Consider the following 20,678-nt stretch of genomic DNA (forward strand, 5'->3'; position numbering starts at 1 on the left):
AGGGTCTGAAAAATATCGCATTTCTAAACCAACCGCAGCTCTGTAGCGTGTCTCGTTGCGGCCTCAGTGGCCGTGGCGTTCTACGGCTGACTACGTGATCGCTGATTTGATTCGCGCAATGACCGCATTCTGGCGAGGAAGAGACGAGAGATGCGCTTCTGTACTCAGATTTAGGTGCGCGCTAAGGGACCTAAAGATTAAGTCAGAACCATCAAATACGGTGTCTCTCATGCAGTGCTATGATGCGCAAAAAAATAAATAATAATAATCAGTCAATGACGAGAGGAAGAAGGACGGAGACAAGCGCTGACTTCCAACTGTTTTTTCATCTCGAAAACAAGAGAGATCAGCTAAAGTCAGCGCTTGTCTTTTTCCTTCTTCTTATCGTTGTCTGTTTTCCGCGTTGTGAAGCTGGCATCACGAATCGCCAACTAGCGAGGTCTTACACCTTGTTGCAGGCTCCCATATCCCAGATTTTGTCTTGTGACATTATACCTCATCAACGGCTCATCAAGCAATAATTTGTATAGCACGGCGTGTGACGTAATGTATGCGGCCAGTCATCCAGCCATGGTCTGAGCCTGCGGTGCAAAAACTAGACGCCGGAAGCATTTGTATAGCCCATGTGCTGGAAACAAGAACGCTTGCGTGTTAATGCATTTCCATAGTTCTACGTGCCATTTCTGTGTAACATTTCTGACATTTGTATATTTAGACACTGAAAACAACACACTGAAGGCACTTCTATAGCCTATCTATAAGGATACAGGTGCATTTGGGCATTAAATCCAATTGCATTCTTATACGAGACGCCGAACACATTTGTATACAGCGTAAACGTATAAGGATTCAGCTGCCTTTGGGAAGGAATACATTTATATTCTTATACTAGACGCTAGAAACTAGGCGCTCAAATCATTTGTGTATCAAAACTATAAGAATACCGGTTCGCTCTCGAATGAATGCATGGCCGCGATTTTGTAGCGATGCCTTCCGCTCGATTCTATGCCATTCGTATCATCCACCGTTCGCGGCCGGCTGATCGCATTGATAACGCGGGCGGAGCGTCGCTCTGGTCACTGATGAAGCGCGAGAAGCACGAAAAAGGAACGGATTCAGAAAAGGCATCGCTACAAAACTGCGGCCTATGTGTGCTATAATAGACGCTAAAAAAATTGTATAGCCTATCTCTATGGATACAGATATAGACGTGGGAGTGCACTCATTGTATCTTTATACTATAGACGCTAAAAGCATTGGTACAATTGGTACAGCATATCTGTAAGGATACAGGTGCACTTTGGAGTGACTATTTGTGAACTTTAAAGAGAGAAAAATATATGTATTGGAAGTTTTAGGTGCCAAAACCACGGTATGACTGCAGGGCCCTGGCACGCCGTCGTGGAGAACTGCGGCTTTACTTTGACCAAATGGGATTCTTTAACGTGCATTTAAATCTATAGGTGCACGAGTATCTTTGCAGCATTTTGCCTCCATCGAAATGCGCGGCCGCCGTTGCCGGGGTCAAATCCGCTACCTCAATCTTAACAGCGCCACGCCACAGCCGGGCTACCGCGGCAGATTGCCAATACTTTCGCATCTTCAAACGGGTATGCACAAATCGGGGTCTTCCTAAGATTTGAAACACGGTGCAATCTTTGTGCGGTTAGTGCCTGATAACTTCATAGAAGAGAGCTAAAACGGGACACCAGGAAAGGAGATATGATGGTATTCAGACAGCATAAGAGAGATAGCAAAGAGAGGAAACGCAGGGAGGTCAACCAGACGAGCGTCCGGTTTGCTACCCTACACTGGGAGAAGGGAAATGGGGAACAGAAAGAGGAAAGCGGGATAGAGGGAACACTGTTTGTGCACGCAGCAAAGTGCTTGGAAATCAGTCAAGTCAAAGCAAGGGCATAAGAGTTCCTTTCTTGTCTATTAGGGTAAATGTACTGTATTAGCGATCTCTTTCTCTCTCTCCCTCTCTTTTGTTAAGGCGTCAGAAATTCTTATTCTAATGAAGCGCGACCTCATGGTACTGGTTTTTGAATGTGAACGTCGATATTTCAACTTAAGTGTTTTGTTGGCGTACAAAGTATCGCAGAGTGGTCGTATACTGTAGAGAGAGAGAGAGCAAATGATAAAGGAAAGGTAGGGAGGTTAACCAGGACTGAGTCCGGTTGGCTACCTTACACTGGGGAAAGGAAATGGCCTCACTCAATATAGAGATGACTAATGTCGCGTTTACAGGGTGCTTTGCAAAATGCGCTTGTAATTGCTTAAATAAAAAAAAAACTATTATATGAGTTTCTCGGGATTTATTTTACCATGGATACATGCATCATACAGAGGGACTCGAGGTAGTAATTAGAGAACTAACTATGAAATTAGACTAATTAAGTCAAGCCTTGAAGCAGGAGTTCATCGGAGTTCATCCGAATTCCTAGCCAGTTTCAGGGACGTAAATAAACTGATGTTTCGGTTAATTTCTGCATCCGAGCGTTATCGCATTTAATATAAGAAGGAACGTGGTTGTGAATATTAGGGATCTTTAGAATGGGGGTAAACGTACTATAGCGTGGAGGTACTACCTGCGAACATCAGTGAAGCCGGTGAGACCTTGTGATGCTGTGGTCATCCATGATTTGTCAGAAGCTTTAGTGTGTTGCACGACTGTTGCCTTCAAAACATAAACGACTCGAAAATTCCTTCGCCTAGATTATGTTGCTGTGAAAACCACCGTTTACGCTAGCATATAAGTTCCCTTGAGTTAATCACAGTGTCACAGGATGCTACTGCCAGCACTACTGTTCCCGGACGCGTCTTCCAGTGTAATTCTACGCTATAGTAACGTCTGCGCTATTCTAAACCACTCTAATTGGTCTATTCTACAAGTGGCGTGTTAGCACTTTCTTTTTAAAGGGGGTGGGGGGCAAATCTACCGCTCTCTTCTTGGTGTGTGTGTGAGGTGGGGAGAGGGGTGGGTATAAGCTTAAATACGTAAGTTTTGCTACCATTTGCACATGTATACGTTGAACATTATCACGCATCGTTATAATATTCTCTATAGGGAGGGGCTAATTATAACGCACCGCCGATTGAACTTATAATTTTGTTCATACGGATGAATCAGTCGCTTCATGCATATGAATCGATCCCCTTCATACAAAACAGGGATGCTACACTACTGTAGAAAGGGTTACTTGCGGCAGTGAGAGAGCCTGCAAAGGTGCTGGCCTGTAAACGGCAGCGAGTATAGCGTGGAGAGAAACCGTAAACAAGCCGATGATCGATGGACGGCACGTAGCCACTGGCGATGGCGGTATTTGCAAAAACGATTCGAAAAAGTTATTGGTAGTATAGTCGCCGTTCGGCGTCCCTTCGTCACATCCGGTATACGACGAGTGCCTCGCCGTTTTGCGAACACGCTTAGTTATACACCAACGGTTCCTACATGAGGCTTCGTACATGAGGTATATCACTACGGCGGGTGACGTAACGAACCAACGAGCGGGCGGCTTCTCAGGAGCGCGTCCGAAACAGCGTTTTTCCCTAACCCGGCCTCGCCCATTCGCTTAAAGCGTGGTCAACGCCTAGCGGGGTGCGCAAGGCACTGCGGGCGACGGTTCCCGCCTTCCGGGGCACGTATATACATCCGCGCAGTGCAGTCTAATAAGGCGCGCTCACGTCCGCGAATAGCGCAACACGTTCCTCGTCTAATGCTTCTTTACGACGACGGCCCGCTTACACGCAGTGCCTTCGTGAGCGAAGGCGGACGTGGCCGCGTGCGGGCGTCATTCCCGAAGGACATCCGCCGAGATCTGTTCTTTACGACCAGGGCGTCCATAGCTCATAGAGGCGAGGGATGAAGAAAGAAAAAAAAGAAAGGAAGGCGCAGCTACAAGAAAAACGCCTAATAGCGCGCGCGAAACTTGCATTTCAGTCCTGCATGCACGCCGAGTGTGCTCAGGTGTAAAATAAGGGGTTATATACCGCGTTAGCTGCGGCGGCGGCGGCAGCGGTGCGGTGCGGCGGCATTCAAAAAAGCGCGATCGCCGGTCCCTCAACTCACGCGATCACGAACTTATGATTCGCCTTTTCTTCGAGCGCGGCGAGCGGACGGAAGCGTTCGTTGGGAGACGAGCGCCGGCCGGACGAGAACGGCACCGCGAGTAATCTCTGCGCGCCCGCCTGCTGCTCGCCTCATCACAAAGCGGCACGAGATGCGTCCGAAGGCTCGCAGAGTTCAAAGTTGAAAGCGGAGAGGAGAGGGGGCCGAAGCAACCTACCTCGGCCGAATGTTTGGCTGCGTCCATCGGGAGTCATTCGTTGGGAAAAGTAAACAAAAATGCGCAGTTTATGGATGTGCTCTGTGTGTTTGTGTAGTGGCCGAACAAGGCCGTTGACTCCAGACGGAATGCAGAATGGGCCTCTATCTCGCGATTCCCGGGACAAACTGTCGTCAGCGTCAGTCGCCCTCCTCGGCTATTAAGGATTGCGTGAGAGAACCGTCTTGCATAACTTTCGTTCACGGTTTTCTTTCGCCTGCGTGTACTACTTAAAGCCCTAATTTTATGTCCGGATACTGTTGGCCGTCTTAGCCGTAACAGGGTGGGTGCAGAAAAGTTGCACGTGACATTGAAAAATAAGGTAAGAGTAAACACAACATAAAAGATCAGACAATATTTTGGTTAACATACATATTTGTCGCACTATGATGATGATGTTTGTAACATGACAAAACATTGCAGGAAACAGTCTAGAACTCTAGAATGTCTGAATGATAGTTACAAAATGCGTATTTCATAAACGGTGTTTAACACGTGCTTAGAAAGTATCGATACTACTGAATATAGAACAGACAATGGTAAACAGTTGCATTCATTTATCGTTCGTGAAAAAAACTGAATACGTGTACACACCCAGAAATGGGTTTGGAATTGCAAACGTGCAATGATTGTACCCATTTTTTTTTTTTAGTGTAATGGAAACCTGTCAAGTCAGAGTGTTGAATCATGTATAGACGTAACGCGTAAAACGCCGTGGACCATTCTTGTATGAGAATGTTTTGATCTGCACTGAAGAAGTAGTCGTTCCCTGGAAGCATGCCATAAGCACCGATAGGTGTGCGTGATAGCGATTATATGCCGGCATTGGTGGGAGGCAGATGACAAGTGCGGTCGTAGCTGCGATAAATTATATTTTGGTTATCAAGCCGATGTTCCCGCGATTCGTGTTTTCCGAAATGTTAAATTATTTTTACAATAATGGCTGCGTGCTTTCGTGGTACCCTGTCCAAGAGCTTTCGTCATTGACAAGTCAAGCGTGCTTAAAAAGAAAAAAAGCCAAGCCAAGTTCTCTAAATTGAAACTACGGTTTTTGCACGTGATACGCAGTTCAGCGTGTTACCGTAGCCACACGTGAGCTTTTGATTTCCGAAGCATGTCGTCTCTCGAAGATCTGAGTGAGCTGGAACAATGGATATTTAGCCGCTCGCATGCGCGCTCGCACGTTCACGCGCGTACAACAGCAACCATGTGCGCCGTCATGCATTGAGGGACTCGAGTGTATGCTGCGTGGACATTTTTGACTTTGTAGTGTGGGCATAGAATAAAGCGAAAAAGCCTAATAATGTATGAAGTGCAGTTTTCAAACAATAAGTATGCGGTACCTAACAACGGGCCACTTACAGTATTCTCATGTACTACATCCGTAGCACCAAGGCTTCACCGCCAGTTCGCGCCACTTACTGGTTTTCGAGACGCTCTTTGCCAATTAAAAAATTATAATTCCTACTTGAATCGCAAACAGCGTGCTGGATTCTACGACTATAAATCATGGTCATTTCATTTAAATCGACGTCTCACAACACGTTCTGGCCAGTTGTCAGTCCCTCTTAAGTCTTCTTAAATGGTTAAACCTAGGTATTCCCCGCGTCAGCTTGACTTAGAACTGTTGAATTCATATCGTAATTATAATCACTAACATGCTTTGTTCTGTTTGTAATTCTCAGCATGAAAGATTTCGCTTCGTTAATTTTCGTTTTCCATTTTGTGGGCCATTCTTCTACAGCTTGCTGTAGAAAAAAAAAAAAACACTCAGAGTAAACAGAAACAGCCAAATGTGGAAAATGTGCGACATACCTAAGTTTGGAGCTGAAATAAACATTAAACTTCACTAGAGTCGTTTAAGAATTATCAAGCAAGCAGCAGCCTTACTGCGAGATGTAAGCCATTCTAAAAATGTCAACGCTGTCAATTATCTGCTTGCCACAGTTTGTGCGAACACCGGGAAGCGAGACGTTATTTTGACTGGCGATTCTAAAGGTATCAGCACGAATGATCTGCGCCACGTCTACAATAATCGAAACTTCGGAATTGTGAATTAAAGGATTAGTAATAAACCCTACAATAATCCACAATAAGGCCTATGCAACATGGTGAGTCAAAGGGAAAAAAACGCAATATCTATGAAAATAGGAGTGACCGCTTCGTATACGCACTGTCAGTGATGATTCTTGCAGCGTCACGTTGGATGTGTTGCAATTGCACAAGTTGTACCTCAATACGTGAGACCCCGATGTTGCATCACAGTTAATGACGCAAGTAGGTGTCAAAGCAAAAGGAGCGTAGCTGATATAGTTCTAAAAAAAAAAAGAAAAGAAAGAAATGGTGAGCTTTGGTAACAAATCGATTATCATATGCTGTATTTAGTGCATTAATATGAACACGGAATTTTTAAGTAACTGTCAAGGAATATGCCCGGAAATGAACGTTGCTCGAGGGGAAGAATGCGGCGCGTAAACGTATATACAGGAGATATATTGTTGCGCTTCTTAGATAGCGAGCTTAAGGTCATAGATTGCTTTACGTATAACGATAATTCGCTTATCTGATATTTGTTTTTTGTTTTTCGCGCCAGAAAAAAAAAGATTATTTATATTGCGGTTCAACTTATCACAAGTATTTCGAGTCCATCGTAGTATTGAGCACAGCGTACACGAAAGACGGGAAGAAAAAAAAAAAGGTATAAACGAGACAGAGCGCTCTTTCTATGTCCTACCCGTTCTTTTTTTTTTTGTTCATCTCGCACGTTCTGATGACTGCGCTGAAACCTACCATGCATTCACAATTCCAACTCGACTTATTCCGCACGTTATTAAGTAATTCGATTTTGTCACGTGACATTCATATGTGTGGAATCTGTTATGATCGATTCAGTTGCTCGGAACGGAAATGAATTGCGTTGAAATGTTTCGTGTAACGCAAGAAATCATGATTACATAATTATTTGGGAACATAGAGTCAGCAGTGAAGATACAAGTGCAAGAAGTATTTCCGCTTAGCCTGCCATCTGCAAATGAGCCGCTGTTGCCGTATTTGGGATGGATACAAAAAAAAGACGTGAAGGAATTATACACACACACACACACACACACACACACACACACACACACACACACACACACACACACACACACACACACACACACACACACACACACACACACACACACACACACACACACACACACACACACACACACACACACACGCACGCACACGCACACGCGCACGCACACACACACACACACATATATATATATATATGTACGCGTACTGTTCAGCTGAGCGAACGGTAACCCATGAGTTGTGTCTCTGTCCTCATCCGCGCCTTCGGTGCATTTATCCAGTTATCGCAGCTGATAGGAAAATTTAAGTTATTGTTTCATTCAGAGTAACAACTGGTCGGCCTTTGGAGTAATGGGATACATACAAGGTAAAGACATTTCATTGCCTTTTTTCTTTTTTGTAGATTTTGGCTCGCTTCCCTGGTAAATCGCTTTCTTAACCACAGTTTGTTTAGATGACTACAAATATCGACGATAAATCGAAGAGTAGTGCGCTGTCGAGAATACGACGGGAAGAGAGAGAGAGAGAGAGAGAGCGTTAACGCGCGACATACGCATATGCAACGTACAGGGAGTCGTGAGAACATTCTAGTAAAACAAAATTACACTGTTCACCTTCGTCTGCACCGTTCAAGCGTCATTGAACGCTGTGCCTAGCGCCGACTCACGAAGGCGTTTTCGAAATATTCTCTGTTAATTAGGGGATTCCGCTGGCGTTTATGATTGAAGCACTCGGCCACAGCGAAGCACCTAGCGCAATTCACATTTAAGTTCTCATGCTCTTACAGCAGAACAACGTATACCTATCGTGGCTGCGAAACAAAGCGTGAGCACCAGGAAATACCGATCCCACATGATCACAGTGTACTGATGCGTTGAGCATTTGCATACTGGATGTATGGATAGAATATACTGGGCGACTTGGCGTCGCATCCACGAGTTTTAGTGCAAAAAGAAAAAAAAAGTAGCAAGCGCACAATGGAGATAGCACGACATTTGCATCTCAGTCAAACGATTTTGCTGTTCACAGGTGTGTTTGTGATGTGCCGATTTTTAACGATGCGAGTGCCCACGAAACAGCCGCTTAACGAAGAGAGAGACAAACAGGGATAGCCTTCGCATTACGTCCCAAAATCCTAACGAAACACCCGAGGCGGTTATTCCTATACATTCACATGAGTCCCTTATAGTATATAATACTATCATGTTATAAACTCAACAGCTGGATTCTTTGATGTGAGTAGTTTGCATCGCTTGATATTACACTGCTGCAGGCGCTGGGAAAGCATCTCGCCAAACTATATAGGAAGAGAAAATAAAGAAGCTCCTGTATTTGGAAGGACAGAATAAAAACTTCGCATTGTTCTGTCAATTGTTGCGACATTTTCGCTTGACCCATTTGGAGTAAAGTGTTATACGACTTATTTTACTGTGCGCTGACCAAAATCGGCGATGCGAGATCTTAGACTTCTCGCGTTCCACTGAAGGATCGACGCTTCTCTGACCTCCTTACGAAATCACTGGCGATCTGTTTTTTTTCACGCCTTTCTCTTCTTACCGTCTTTACTTCCCCTTTCCCTTCCCCTAGTGCAGGGTAGCAAACCGGAGGCTTTAACTCTGGTTAACCTCCCTGCCTTTCTCTCATATATATACTATGCGCTATTTAATCTCCTGCGCTGGTACTAAGCTGAGAACTGGCTCTGTAAGATATCACTTGTCGTGAGTGGCAGAGAACTTAGGAATATAACTAGACAGAAGTACAACCATCGAAAAAAAAAGAAAGAAAAAAAAGTGAATTCAAGCTGGCCGTTGCCAGCAACGGTCCGATTACGATAGGCTGTGCTTCTCGGCAAATTAGTTCGTTGACATTCATTTCGATCACCACGATCACCAGGCATACGCGTTGGTTTCTAGAGCGAGACAGTTCGAACAAATGCTAGTTATTTCACTGAGTGAGGAGGTTGTCTAGCCGGCCTATGAACTCTGCGCCGATGCTCAGGCACATGAGGTCACGCTTGACGCATGAAGATGTTTGTGTCAAAGATGGGATACCTGATCACAAGTTACTCGTTTTAGCATGTCCTGTTTTTGGCTCGCGATCACCCGTCAAACGTTCTGACACTTTTATCAGGGACTACACGCATGCGGATGATGATGCAGTGCTCTGCTATATGGAATCCTTGTTACCATATTTTAATGAGATAAAATACGTTAATGAGTTATGGTCACGTTTTAAAGACATGATATTTCACTGTGAACGCATTTATGTGCTTCTAAAAAAGAAACGTGTCAGCAGGGACTACCCATGGATGGATCGTGATCTGATCCATCCAAAACGAAAGACTAAACGCTATCGTAAATGTGGTGACAAGAAACAGCTTCCACGTCTAGTACAAACTTTTCAGGAAAAAATGCACGCAGCAAGAAACCAATGTATTTCCTGCACTCTGTCCTTTTTATGTTAGAACAACCCAAAAAATATTGGCGTTATTTGCCTAACGGTAAAGGCGGTATCACAGAAATAAAAGCAACGGGCGTAAGCATTGATGATCCCTCCATAATTTCTAAAAAAAAAAAAAAAATTGACGCATTTTTCCAGTCCGTTGTTTTTTTTTTTTGCGCTGACGGCGTCGCTCGTACACCTGCCATCTTATGTGCCTCTTGAACCGATGCCTCAAGTAAACTTAAGCAAACATGGGATTCTTAACCTTTTGCGTAAACTTGGTATAAAGAAATCACCCGGTCCTGACGAAATATCAAACGTTTTTCTTAACAGATATGCGACCTGGGTGTTCAGAGTATTTGTATAAAATATATAGAATCTCGTTAGAGTATTGTGTGATAGCCGACGACTGGCGCTCCGCGAGGATAGTCCCAATTCACAAGTCTGGACCTCCTTTAGAATGAAACAACTGCAGACCAGTTTCTCTAACATCCACAATTTGTAAGCTGTTAGAACATATTGTATTTAAGGCAATTATGATACATCTAGAAAATAACCAACTGCTTCATGACAATCAACATGGCTTTAGGTCTGGTCTGACCACTGCAACTCAGCTAACCGATAACCGATTAAAACTTCTTTCTGGGCGAGTTGGTGCATACTTGACATAAATGTTGTAACAGCGCAAACACATGCAACCACAAAGTACCAAGGACTAGACACAAGCGCTTTTTATGTCGATAACCGATAATTTCGTAAATTCACTAAGTATGAAGAGTCAAATTGACGCAGTGTTTTTAGACTTTTCTAAAGCGCTTGATGTTGTTGCGCATGATGATTTAGTAACTAAACTGCATGCTATTGGTATTGAACACATTGTTCGCTGGCTAGCATGCTACTTAGCTTCAAGGAAACAATATGTGGCTGTTAATGACTGCACCTCTGATATACTAGATGTAGACACTCTGGAGTGCCACAAGGGTGGGTGCTCGGTCCAGTGTTGTTTTTGGTTTATATCAATGATATCTATTTATCAGTGAAACTACTCGTAAAGATCCGACTTCTTGCGGACGATTGTGTTGCTTATACCAGCCTAAATCAAAACTCTGATCAAGTCAGACTAAATGGTGCATTGCATTCAATCAGTGTGCGGTGTGACAAATTGGGTTTAAATCTGAATACTTCGAAAACGGCGAGAATAACATTTAGTAACAAAAAAGAGTGTTTAGAATTTGCTTACACCATTAAAAATGCTTATGTTAGAAAAACACGGCAAGTGAAGTATTGGGTGTTGCACTCACGAGTAACTAAAGTTGGGAACCCCATATAGATAGTTTTTGCAGTAACGCACTGAAAAAACTGGTATTTTTAAAACGGAAACTATGTCATGACTCACCCGCTGTAAGGTAACAGCATACAAAGCTCTCATCAGGCCAAAACTGGAATACGCGGACCTAATCTGGTGTCCGTATCAACAATATTTAATTAAAAAAAACTAGAAAGGGTGAATAACTTGGCCTTGAGGCTTATCTATTTTACCTGTTCGCGTTTCTCGAGAGTGTGAATCCTTCGCGATAGGGCAAAGATGAAAAAACTCGGTCATCGCAGAATGGCGTCCAGATTAAAATTTATCTATCAGCTTTACCGCCGCTAACACACCTTCGCTCGTTGCCGCATCCACCCGCCTTACGCCCTCTCCCCTTTAGAAGAACCCCACCTATATATACCGTGGCGAAGAAAGCATATGTCGCCTTGAAGAAGACAAGTCCACTTGTCCAAACGGGCTCCTTCGTTCACCTTGTTCTCGTTTCGCTCATCATCTTGAATTTCCATCTCCCGCCTTCCCCGTGTTTTCCCTGGCTTTGGTCGCATTAAAATACCGCGTGAACGTCACATAACCGAGCCGTCAATGCGCTTTGACCGTACACAACACAACAAAACAGTTAGGCAACCATTCAGTTACCTTAACATACATCACTATTCCCTGTTTCCTCATGCTATTTTATTATGGAATAAATTACCGAAAAAGTAGTTAACGCTAACACACCACAATTGTTTGTTGACCTTGTGAATAATTTTTCTTATGATTAATAGCGTCCTGCACACAAGGAAGGAAACTAATAAATTCTCGTGTACGTGTTGTATTAAAATTAGGTAAAGTGCTGAATTGAGTGATCTGTTTATGTTCATTGTTTATCACTACTTTGTCGTCGAGTTGCGAACTAGAACTATTGTTCCTACTTCGTACTTAATGTTGATTATTATAAATTGCAAATGTTGATGTCCCTGTATTTTTTATTGTTCTGTATTTATAATTTTTTTTCTATTTCTAGTCTTATTTATTACCATTGATATAACCACCCCTGCTTGGACCCGAATAGGGCCTGCAGTATTTGTAAAAAAGAAAAAAAAAAGGAACGCTCATATTGGTTCATCGAAGCGCCTATTGACCCGATCAAGCTAGCGCCAACTGAGCGCTTGACCTAGAAAATTATATAAAATAAGAGCAAGACTCTACGGTCAAACCATTGTGACGTCACTGGCGGGGTCAGAAGCAACAGCAGTGTGTTCCCTATTGCTAAAGCCAGCAGTAGACAGCTGAGCTACAATTTGGTCTCCCTGCAGAGGCTTCTCGACTGCGGCGTTAGGAGGCGGCACGCGAATACGTGCGTTTAATTATTCGCAGTTCGCTGCGCGCGAACGATACAGAGCAACGCTGGATGCTTGCCGTGTGCCTTCTCAGACACACGTGAAGCGGTGAGCGTGCGCGCCAACAAATTAATTGATCTCCTAATCTCACGCTCGAGCTCAAAATAACTGTGATCGCTTGCTTCTTGCTCGGCACCCAGCCTACCGTCACGCGGCGGTTACGCGTGCTGAGGTGCGGCTCGGTGCACGACAGACTCAGGCTATAGACAGTGCGAGCTGGGGCAGAGGCCCCTTCAACTTGGAAATGAAGATATCTGGCCGCGGACTCTGCCTGGGAGCGGCATCTGGCCGGCCTGAATCTAACTCCGCCTTTCACGCCGCAACCTGCGCTCGATGTGTGCATAGTGTGTCAAATTCTTACGAGGCGCTGCGCGAGCTGTAACGTCCACGAGAGTAAATCACTTCAAATAGCCCCCTCCCCCCCCCCCCCCCAAAAAAAAAAAAATTAAAGCGGGGAAGCTTCGCATTCACTGTGTGAGTGCTGACACAATGTACGCTCGTCAAAGACCCATGTATCTTCTATCTCGGGGACTGGACGGCATGGCTGCGCCACCGCAGTGCGTTGGAGTCGGCCGCACTGCTCGGACGGCGACGCCCGCAGCTCAAACCGCCAAGACGGTGGGCGCGCGTCGTCACATTGTGCAGGGCGGTCGCTCGCTCGGTGCCCCATCGCGGCAAGTCCGTGTCCGCCCTGCACAGCGCACGAGCCACCGCAGGGTGGATCTGCGTCAAAGGCGCCTTCTGCGGCCGGCTCTTTATTCACCGGTGGCGTCTTTCTTTTTTACGGCCGCCCCTGGTGCTTCCTCTTCGTAGCGACCACGTGCTGAGCTCGGGGGGGGGGGGGGGTGCCCTCCCTCCGAAAACGGGTTCTCTTCTTCTTCACCGCTGGCTGTCTCGGCGCGGAAGCAGCCGGAGCAGGCCGCCGATGGTCGTACTAGTACACAGGTACGGGCACTGAATGCCCCCGATTCCTCTTTCCTGGTCCGAGCGAGTTGTTGATTCCGCCTCGCCCGCCCGACTAGTGCATGCGGGATGTGCGGCTCCTCTTCGCTCGCCTGCGTGGCGGCTTCAGCAGCCCGCGGCTTTCGTTTGCAGCGCGCCAACCACCACATCCCCTCTGCTGCTTTTATTTCCTCGGCGTGCACGGCTCATGATGCCGCCGGGACTAGTGTACGAGTACATACGTCAAGCAGGGCGACGGAAGGGCAGTGCTTTTGGGCTTAGCGCTATATGTCGCGCTTCAACGTCGAGTTCATATATACGTTAGGTCCGAGCGCGCTTGGTAGTTTTGTTCGACTTCCCTTACACCCAAGCAAGAGCTCGGTTCAGTTTCGCAACCTATAAGCCTCGTCTGCCTTGTTTTGCGTCTGGAAATTGTAAACAGCGAAACTCTGCAGCGGGCTCAAGTTGCGTAGGAAGAGCCCATGAAAACGCGCCTACCTATTTGTCTTTGAGCGCTGTCCCGTTATGCTGCGTTATCTTCGAAACTTTTCGTCTCTTGAAGTGCGGTTGTTTGCATATTCACGAAGAGTGGGCGGACAGGGCGGAGGTTGCATGTGTGGATGAATAAAAGGACGTCGGTCTGTGGTGCGCTGCGTCTTCTCGGTCTACTAGTTCTGAAATGTGTTCGGAAACTTCCAAGCGAACACTTCCGTCTAATCTGAAACGCGCTTAACCAAGCGTTACGTATACTATTATTTGCCCTCATTATGGCGATAGTCTCTCTCTCTCTCTCTCTGCGTGCGCTTTTCTTCTTTAGCTTTCTGTATCCCCTTCCCCAATGCAAGGTAGCAAACTGCATGTCGGTCTTCCGGCTAACATCCCTGCATTCTGGCATCTCATTTCTCTCTCTCCCTCTCTCTTTTATGTCCAGAGAGAGAGAGAGAGAGAGAGAGCAATGTGAGTAATTTAGCGTGCCGAAGCTTCCGCGGGTTTTTGAATTCCCCAGTGCGACCGCACTCTGTGAGACGCGTCGGATCAAACAGTATTTTGGTGCTCTTTAACGTGCCTTCAGCTATATGTAGCCTACATTTGCGGCATATAGAGCGTGATGTAGTTATGAGAAGAAGAACCAGTAAATAAGTCGGGGCCAACGAAGCCGGTCGAGATTCTGTTATTGCTGTCAGTCACCCAACACAACCCCTTACCTAACAGATCTCTTACTTCGCACAACAGAGCTCTGTTGGGTTTTTATCGGATGTCTGTAGGAACGGTAGCCCCTGGGAAAGCGATACCGTTCGACAGGCGCTTTCAACGATTGATCTTATTTTGCTGGGTCATTTCTCCTGTCTACTATCCGAATTATTTTTAAAAATACATTTCTGCACTAATGCATGGAAAACGGGACTTGTTCAACCCGCACGAGCGCATATAGGCTAACGCGACTGCCGTGTAAGTCGGATGCGTCAGCCGCACACGGCCACCCGGCGCAGTGGCCCTCGCCAGGCCAGGTCAGAGACAGCGGGGGATATGGTGCCGCAGCGGGTGCCGTGCCCTCATCTGCCGAGCCGACTGGGAGCTTCTCTCGGTCTGACGTAGCTAGCCTCTGCGAGTGGCTTCCTGCCACTGCGCGCAGCATTATGGTACACTGCCTGTCGTTCTGCCTTGCAATGTTCTTCGAAGAGACGGCCGGGACTCCCAACAAGTTCAGTTGCATGGTGCCTTAGAAATAACACTCCTGAGCTCATCGCCTATATTTCCGACACTTCCATTTATTGCTTGCTTTAGGTATTCTTGCGGCATCGACTGTTGCGAGAAGGTTGTTTTTGCAGAATCATCTATCGGTTCACATTCGCTTTTGTAGGGCTTGTAATACTTTGCAATAATGGTTTTAAAGGCGGGCTTGTGAAGTCACGAAAAAACGGCCTTGGTCGAATGAAATTGAGAAAGGAACATGCCAGGTCACTGCGTCCAGTGCGCCAAGCGCATCCAGTTGGTGGTGATGAATCCGGTTATCAGCGCCATGTGATGAAAGCATTTTACTCTGATGTCGTGCAGCAGCGCTAGACGCTGGTGACTCTACTAGACGCCGACGTGGTAGTTTTAACGCTTCGTTGCACAAACGCTCCCCACATAGTCGCAAAGTTGTTCGCTAACGTTATCTCCGGCAAAGTTTCTCAGGAAACACGCCAGCAAGGGCCTTGGCCTTAACCTCTACAATGGTAAGTTCCCAGGCGTCCGTCGGGACCGACAGCCAAAAGGTTGCGTCAGGCATTTCGAGTGCAGCAACTTCTTGCGTTCCGAGTGTCACGCTCTCTCTCCGTCTATTCGAGGCTCTTGCCATTGTTTCGGTCCTGCGACGCCTGGCGTTTAGGGACCCCTTCTTGAGCGGTTCTATTGTTCTTCCTGGAATTTGCGACGCGAGTAAAGCACGAGCTTTTCTTGCGGACGCCTGTTCTTTGTTATCTCCGTGTTAGTACCTTGTACCAATCATGCTTCCGTCCCATAGCCCAGTGCTGCAGGGCAGGCCGGGGCCTCCATTGTAAATTAATATTATGCGTACATATAACAGTTTAATGTTGCGTTATACGCCACAGCAGTCCTTGTACGCCGTGTTCTTCGGAACACTTTTTGCTGCGACAGCAGTGACTAGTTGAGAAATATGGGTATGCAAGTGAAACATATGTAAGGCAGCCAGGCTACGGCACTACCACTTTAGCGGATATACAAAGAATACGAAGGTTCGGCACGTGCATATACCGTTGCGCCGAGGCTCGGGAGATCACCCCTGCTGTGAGGTGCTGCGTTTAGGCGAAACAAATGCCGCACTGCTTTTAGTTGAAGGCGTTCACCGAGCCATCCGCCGTGGCTAAGGACGGTCGCGGGACGCGCTTGCGAGATGCGCGACGCGAGATGCTAGGGAAGACTATGCGCTGTCCTGTAACATTTTGTGCTCTCTTGTTACATACTTGGTAGGGGCGCGCTGTTGAATGATGCTGGGTTACAAACAAACAAACAAACAAACAAACAAACAAACAAACAAACAAACAAACAAACAAACAAACAAACAAACAAACAAACAAACGAACGCACAGGCATACATACACACACATGCAAACATAAGGCGTCATGTGAAAGAAATGTCATTTATACATAATCAGTGTCGCAAGATGGTAGACCTATGTGGTGTCGCATACAGTGTTTTAGGCGCAAGACACGAGTATGGTACACGAGTACTGCTAACCGTGATTGGATCACCCGCAGTGACTATCTTTTGCAAAAGAAGCTGACTTGGCTTCCAGCATGTAGCCTGATCTTTAACGCGATTAGCATTCTTTGTCTACTTTAGGCACTGTTTGTCTGTCTCAGGACATATTTCTGTCTGTCTGTCTGTCACGGCTGCATACACCCCTCATACATGATGCGTTTCGACGTTGGCAACATAGTGTGCCGCTACGCGCTCTAGTCACTACATTGCGTCAATGAAAATTGCATTAACGTCGACAGGCATCATGAGATGGGTTCTGCCATATTTCTTTTTTGTTCTTTTGCATTATGTGAATGACGAAACCTACAACCTTTTTTTCAGTTCTTTTTTTAGTTTTTGAGTAACTTTTGAAAGTCTGTGCCACCTACGGTGATTTGTTCCGTTCCTACTGTCGTGGTCTATCGTTTGTCGCTGTTTTACTTCAGTTCATCCTGACCTTCATTGTGTCCTCTTTTCTACATCCTATCTTCAATGTCTGTTTCTATTCCTTCCATACTGAAGAGTAGGCAGTCGTTGTACCTCTTCCGGTGGCAGGTAATTGCCAGCCTGCTACTTACCTTCTTTTTCGCTTTGTCTACATGTTTTAATAATAATAATAATAATAATAATAATAATAATAATAATAATAATAATAATAATAATAATAATAATAATAATAATAATAATAATAATAATAATAAAATAATAATAATAATATTTCGCAACGATACTATCGCCTTGTTATTTGTGACAGCGAATGGTTACTGTATTATTTATGAGTCCATGTAGCAAGCGCTCTTTCATACAATATTTTTTGAAACTTCGAACAATTTAGGTGATCGGCCTAATGATTAGGCGAGTGAAAAAGTTAACTTGCGGTGTTAAGCAAACAAACGGGCCTCGACTAAACCTCGACCAGCTGCGGTTCTTTAACGTGGTGCCCGTGAATTTAGGTAAACGAGAATTCTTGCGTTCCGCCCCCAACGGAATGCTGCCGGCAATCCAACTCCTATGATTCCGTGCTCAGCAACAGAATGCCATGGAGCGTGAGTTACAACTGCGGCCGTTTAAGCGGCAAACGATGACAGTAATAGCGTGATTAGCTCATCACAGTTGGAGAAACAATGCAAATAGAAGGATATAACGAGCTGCTCTAACTGTAAAAAAAAGAAAAGAAATAAAAACACACCCGCGCTAAGTTGGTTTCTAAACGTCATAGCGTGACGCAACTTTCTTTATCTTTTCTCGTTTCAGGAGGGAGCAACACATTTCCAAGGTTTTCCTTGGGCGGCATCAGCGAGATCGTAGTTAGGATCAAAGAAGGACCGGGCAGCCTAGGTAAGCCACGTGAGTCGTCCACTGCCAGAGCAGATAGGTTTGCCGGAGCAGTATCGAGAAGATGTGCTTGCAATTGTCGCAAGCAAATTTGCACGACACTCCTTCGCAATCTGCTGCGGTCTACCGAAATGCCGGGAGAAAACAACTAAAAGACAGCTCCTGTCCGTGATTCTTTCTGAGCTTTGACTCACAACGCAATGATGGTTTTGCTCGGGGTTACATAAAGGAAAGTTGACGTAATTCATATCACCGGACACTGTAGTACCAATTTCCTAAGTGGAGCGGCACAAAACAGTTTTTGTCCTTCAGGTCTGACCTTCTTGCACCTGACGTATATTATAGCACAAAAGGGGCGAGCAGTGTCTTCTTCAACTCGCTTGGTTTTTGAGGAAAAAAAAAAAGAAGAATGGGGCCACGGCGTTTGAGCCGTGTTTCCTTGTGTTGTGTGGTCCCTCGCGGCCACCGAAACGGGGAAAAAATGTGTTCCTTTTTTTATGCCTCTGACGTGCCGCGCGTACTGTACCGCCTTATCCGTGGACAATCTTACCTCACCTCTGTTTGCGCCGGTGGCGTAACTCTTCGACTTGCGCGGGGGTCGCGCAGGCCAGCCGCTGTACCGGCTTCGGGGCGAAGATGCGGACGGCGACACGCTCACGTTCGGGGCGCAGGGTCCCGAGGGTCCCGACATCCTGCGCTTCGAACGGGTGAGCGCCACCGAAGCCGACGTCTTCCTGCGAAACGAGCTGGACAGAGAGGTGAGCACGCCGATTCCGCGCACTATATATATATATATATATATATATATATATATATATATATATATATATATATATATATATATATATATATATATATATATATATATATATATATATATATATATATATATATATATATATGCGATCTGCTAGCCTCCTGGTGAGTTCTTATGATAGAGCGGCCGCCCCGGAAAGGCATTGGTCCAGCGTTCGATCGCCGCACCAGGATGAATTATTCTTCAACTGCGAAGATTTCTTTCTGGGCAACCTATTTGCAGCTTCGTCATACTCTCGGGTGGGTGTCGTTTTGGTTCCCTTTCAAAAAAGGGAGAAGAAAGTAGCATCTTTGTATAGGATGCGACTTCTGACGCTTTACTACTGACGTCGTCATTACAAGTTAGTGGTAGATAGTGAAGTGGTAGGGAATCTGCAACACGTGCGCTGCCATGTACAACCACGCTAGTAATAAAAGGATGCTGTGTGCTTCTTTGCTTTTTATTCGTTTCTTTCCCCTTGAGCTGGTTCTCTCGCACAAAGACGCGAGGCCGGGGATGTACCTTTTCTAACGCAACAGAACAAGACAATGAAGCAGCCACAGCAAAGACAGATTGGGGACGACTCAAACGGGGAAGGTTTATAGTCCAAATGGTCTCGCGACCCTTTTAAACGCGGGGCTCCGTGCTACAAGCAGGAACATTCAACACTCTCCTGAACACGAAACATGCATGCACACTCTCAGGTAACGTGCATGAACGCTCGATATTGGCCATTATATATGTAAACGTCGATAACAGAGCGATATGCACCAGTGATACACGCGTCTTGGATTTCTGGGAACTGTGGCCGCGGAGCTATTGGCTCGTCCTGAGCTCAAATTGGAGCCGAAGGTTGAAGGTAGATGTCCGAGTGCGAGTCAGGCTGTAAGTTGCAATTCGTTACAAGAGAACTGAGACTCGACAATTTTTCTTTATTTGTAATAGATGCACGTCTTAGTTGTCGAGCACGTGGGAGGACGGTTACGCTGAGAAGAAAATGATTTGCGGAACTGTACGCGGCGTTCCTTTGCCTGTCGGCTCAGTGGCGCAGCGGAATTCGCGCCCGCTGCGCGTATAACCAGACTGATGCGCTCACCTACGGAGACACGACCCCGCGGAGCTGAGATCTGGTCCATGTCGCCGCAGGGAGCATCGCCCGGCTGGCGCGACCAGCGTGCGTGCGACACATTCCGTCCTCTCCGTGCGGGAAGTGGTACCGCGCCATTTCGGGCAGGGTGGCTCAATGGCCGCAGATCTGGAGCGGTGATCTCAACACGTTCGGCGCTCGGAGTTATCGGCCTGACATTTCGCCATCGCGCAGCAAGATATTTCCGCATGATTACCGAGTGATTCGCACGGCACACAATGCGTATACATTCCTTGCGCTTCGTCTTATTTCTGTTGGTTTCGATAAAAAAAAAATCCGTAGTAACCATTTGAAGGCAGATGCCAAAGTTGGATGGAATTTGCTGCGCTTAGTTCACATCTTTTTTCTTTCTGGCCGGCTGCAACGCACGCGACATCTGGAAAACAACGTTCAGTCTGTATGTTAAACATGAAGAGATACAAAATACACAGTGGAAGGGACGGGAAGGTTAGAAACTAGCAGCTGCTGAGGGAGCAGGGGATACCTGCATTGCGGAAACGGGGCACAAATAGCGAAATAGAAAGAGATATGCAATCCAAACGAAGAAGAGAAACAGAATTTGCCAAGAACGACAAAGAGCCCATTACGAACGCTGGGAACAGTCGACAGAGGGGTCGAAATTAGCGAAATTCAGAAGGCGCAAGGTATAGT

General features: G+C 46.0%; 1 protein-coding gene and 1 long non-coding RNA gene across 4 annotated transcripts in view; one reads left to right on the forward strand and one right to left on the reverse strand.

Annotated features, from left to right (window-relative positions):
• Positions 1 to 20,678, forward strand: part of Cad88C (cadherin 88C) — a 164,722-nt gene that overhangs the window by 99,790 nt on the left and 44,254 nt on the right. For all 3 annotated transcript variants that reach the window (XM_065454720.1, XM_065454722.1, XM_065454721.2), the window contains exons 3-4: positions 18,004 to 18,087; positions 18,691 to 18,842. In XM_065454720.1, the coding sequence (XP_065310792.1) occupies positions 18,004 to 18,087; positions 18,691 to 18,842 (236 nt within the window). The remainder of the gene's footprint in view (positions 1 to 18,003; positions 18,088 to 18,690; positions 18,843 to 20,678) is intronic.
• LOC135920472 (uncharacterized) overlaps positions 1 to 20,678 on the reverse strand; it is a 252,501-nt gene that overhangs the window by 99,713 nt on the left and 132,110 nt on the right. The gene's annotated exons all lie outside the window — the stretch shown is intronic.

Source organism: Dermacentor albipictus, chromosome 1 (genome assembly GCF_038994185.2).
Source record: "Dermacentor albipictus isolate Rhodes 1998 colony chromosome 1, USDA_Dalb.pri_finalv2, whole genome shotgun sequence".
Taxonomy (NCBI): domain Eukaryota; kingdom Metazoa; phylum Arthropoda; class Arachnida; order Ixodida; family Ixodidae; genus Dermacentor; species Dermacentor albipictus.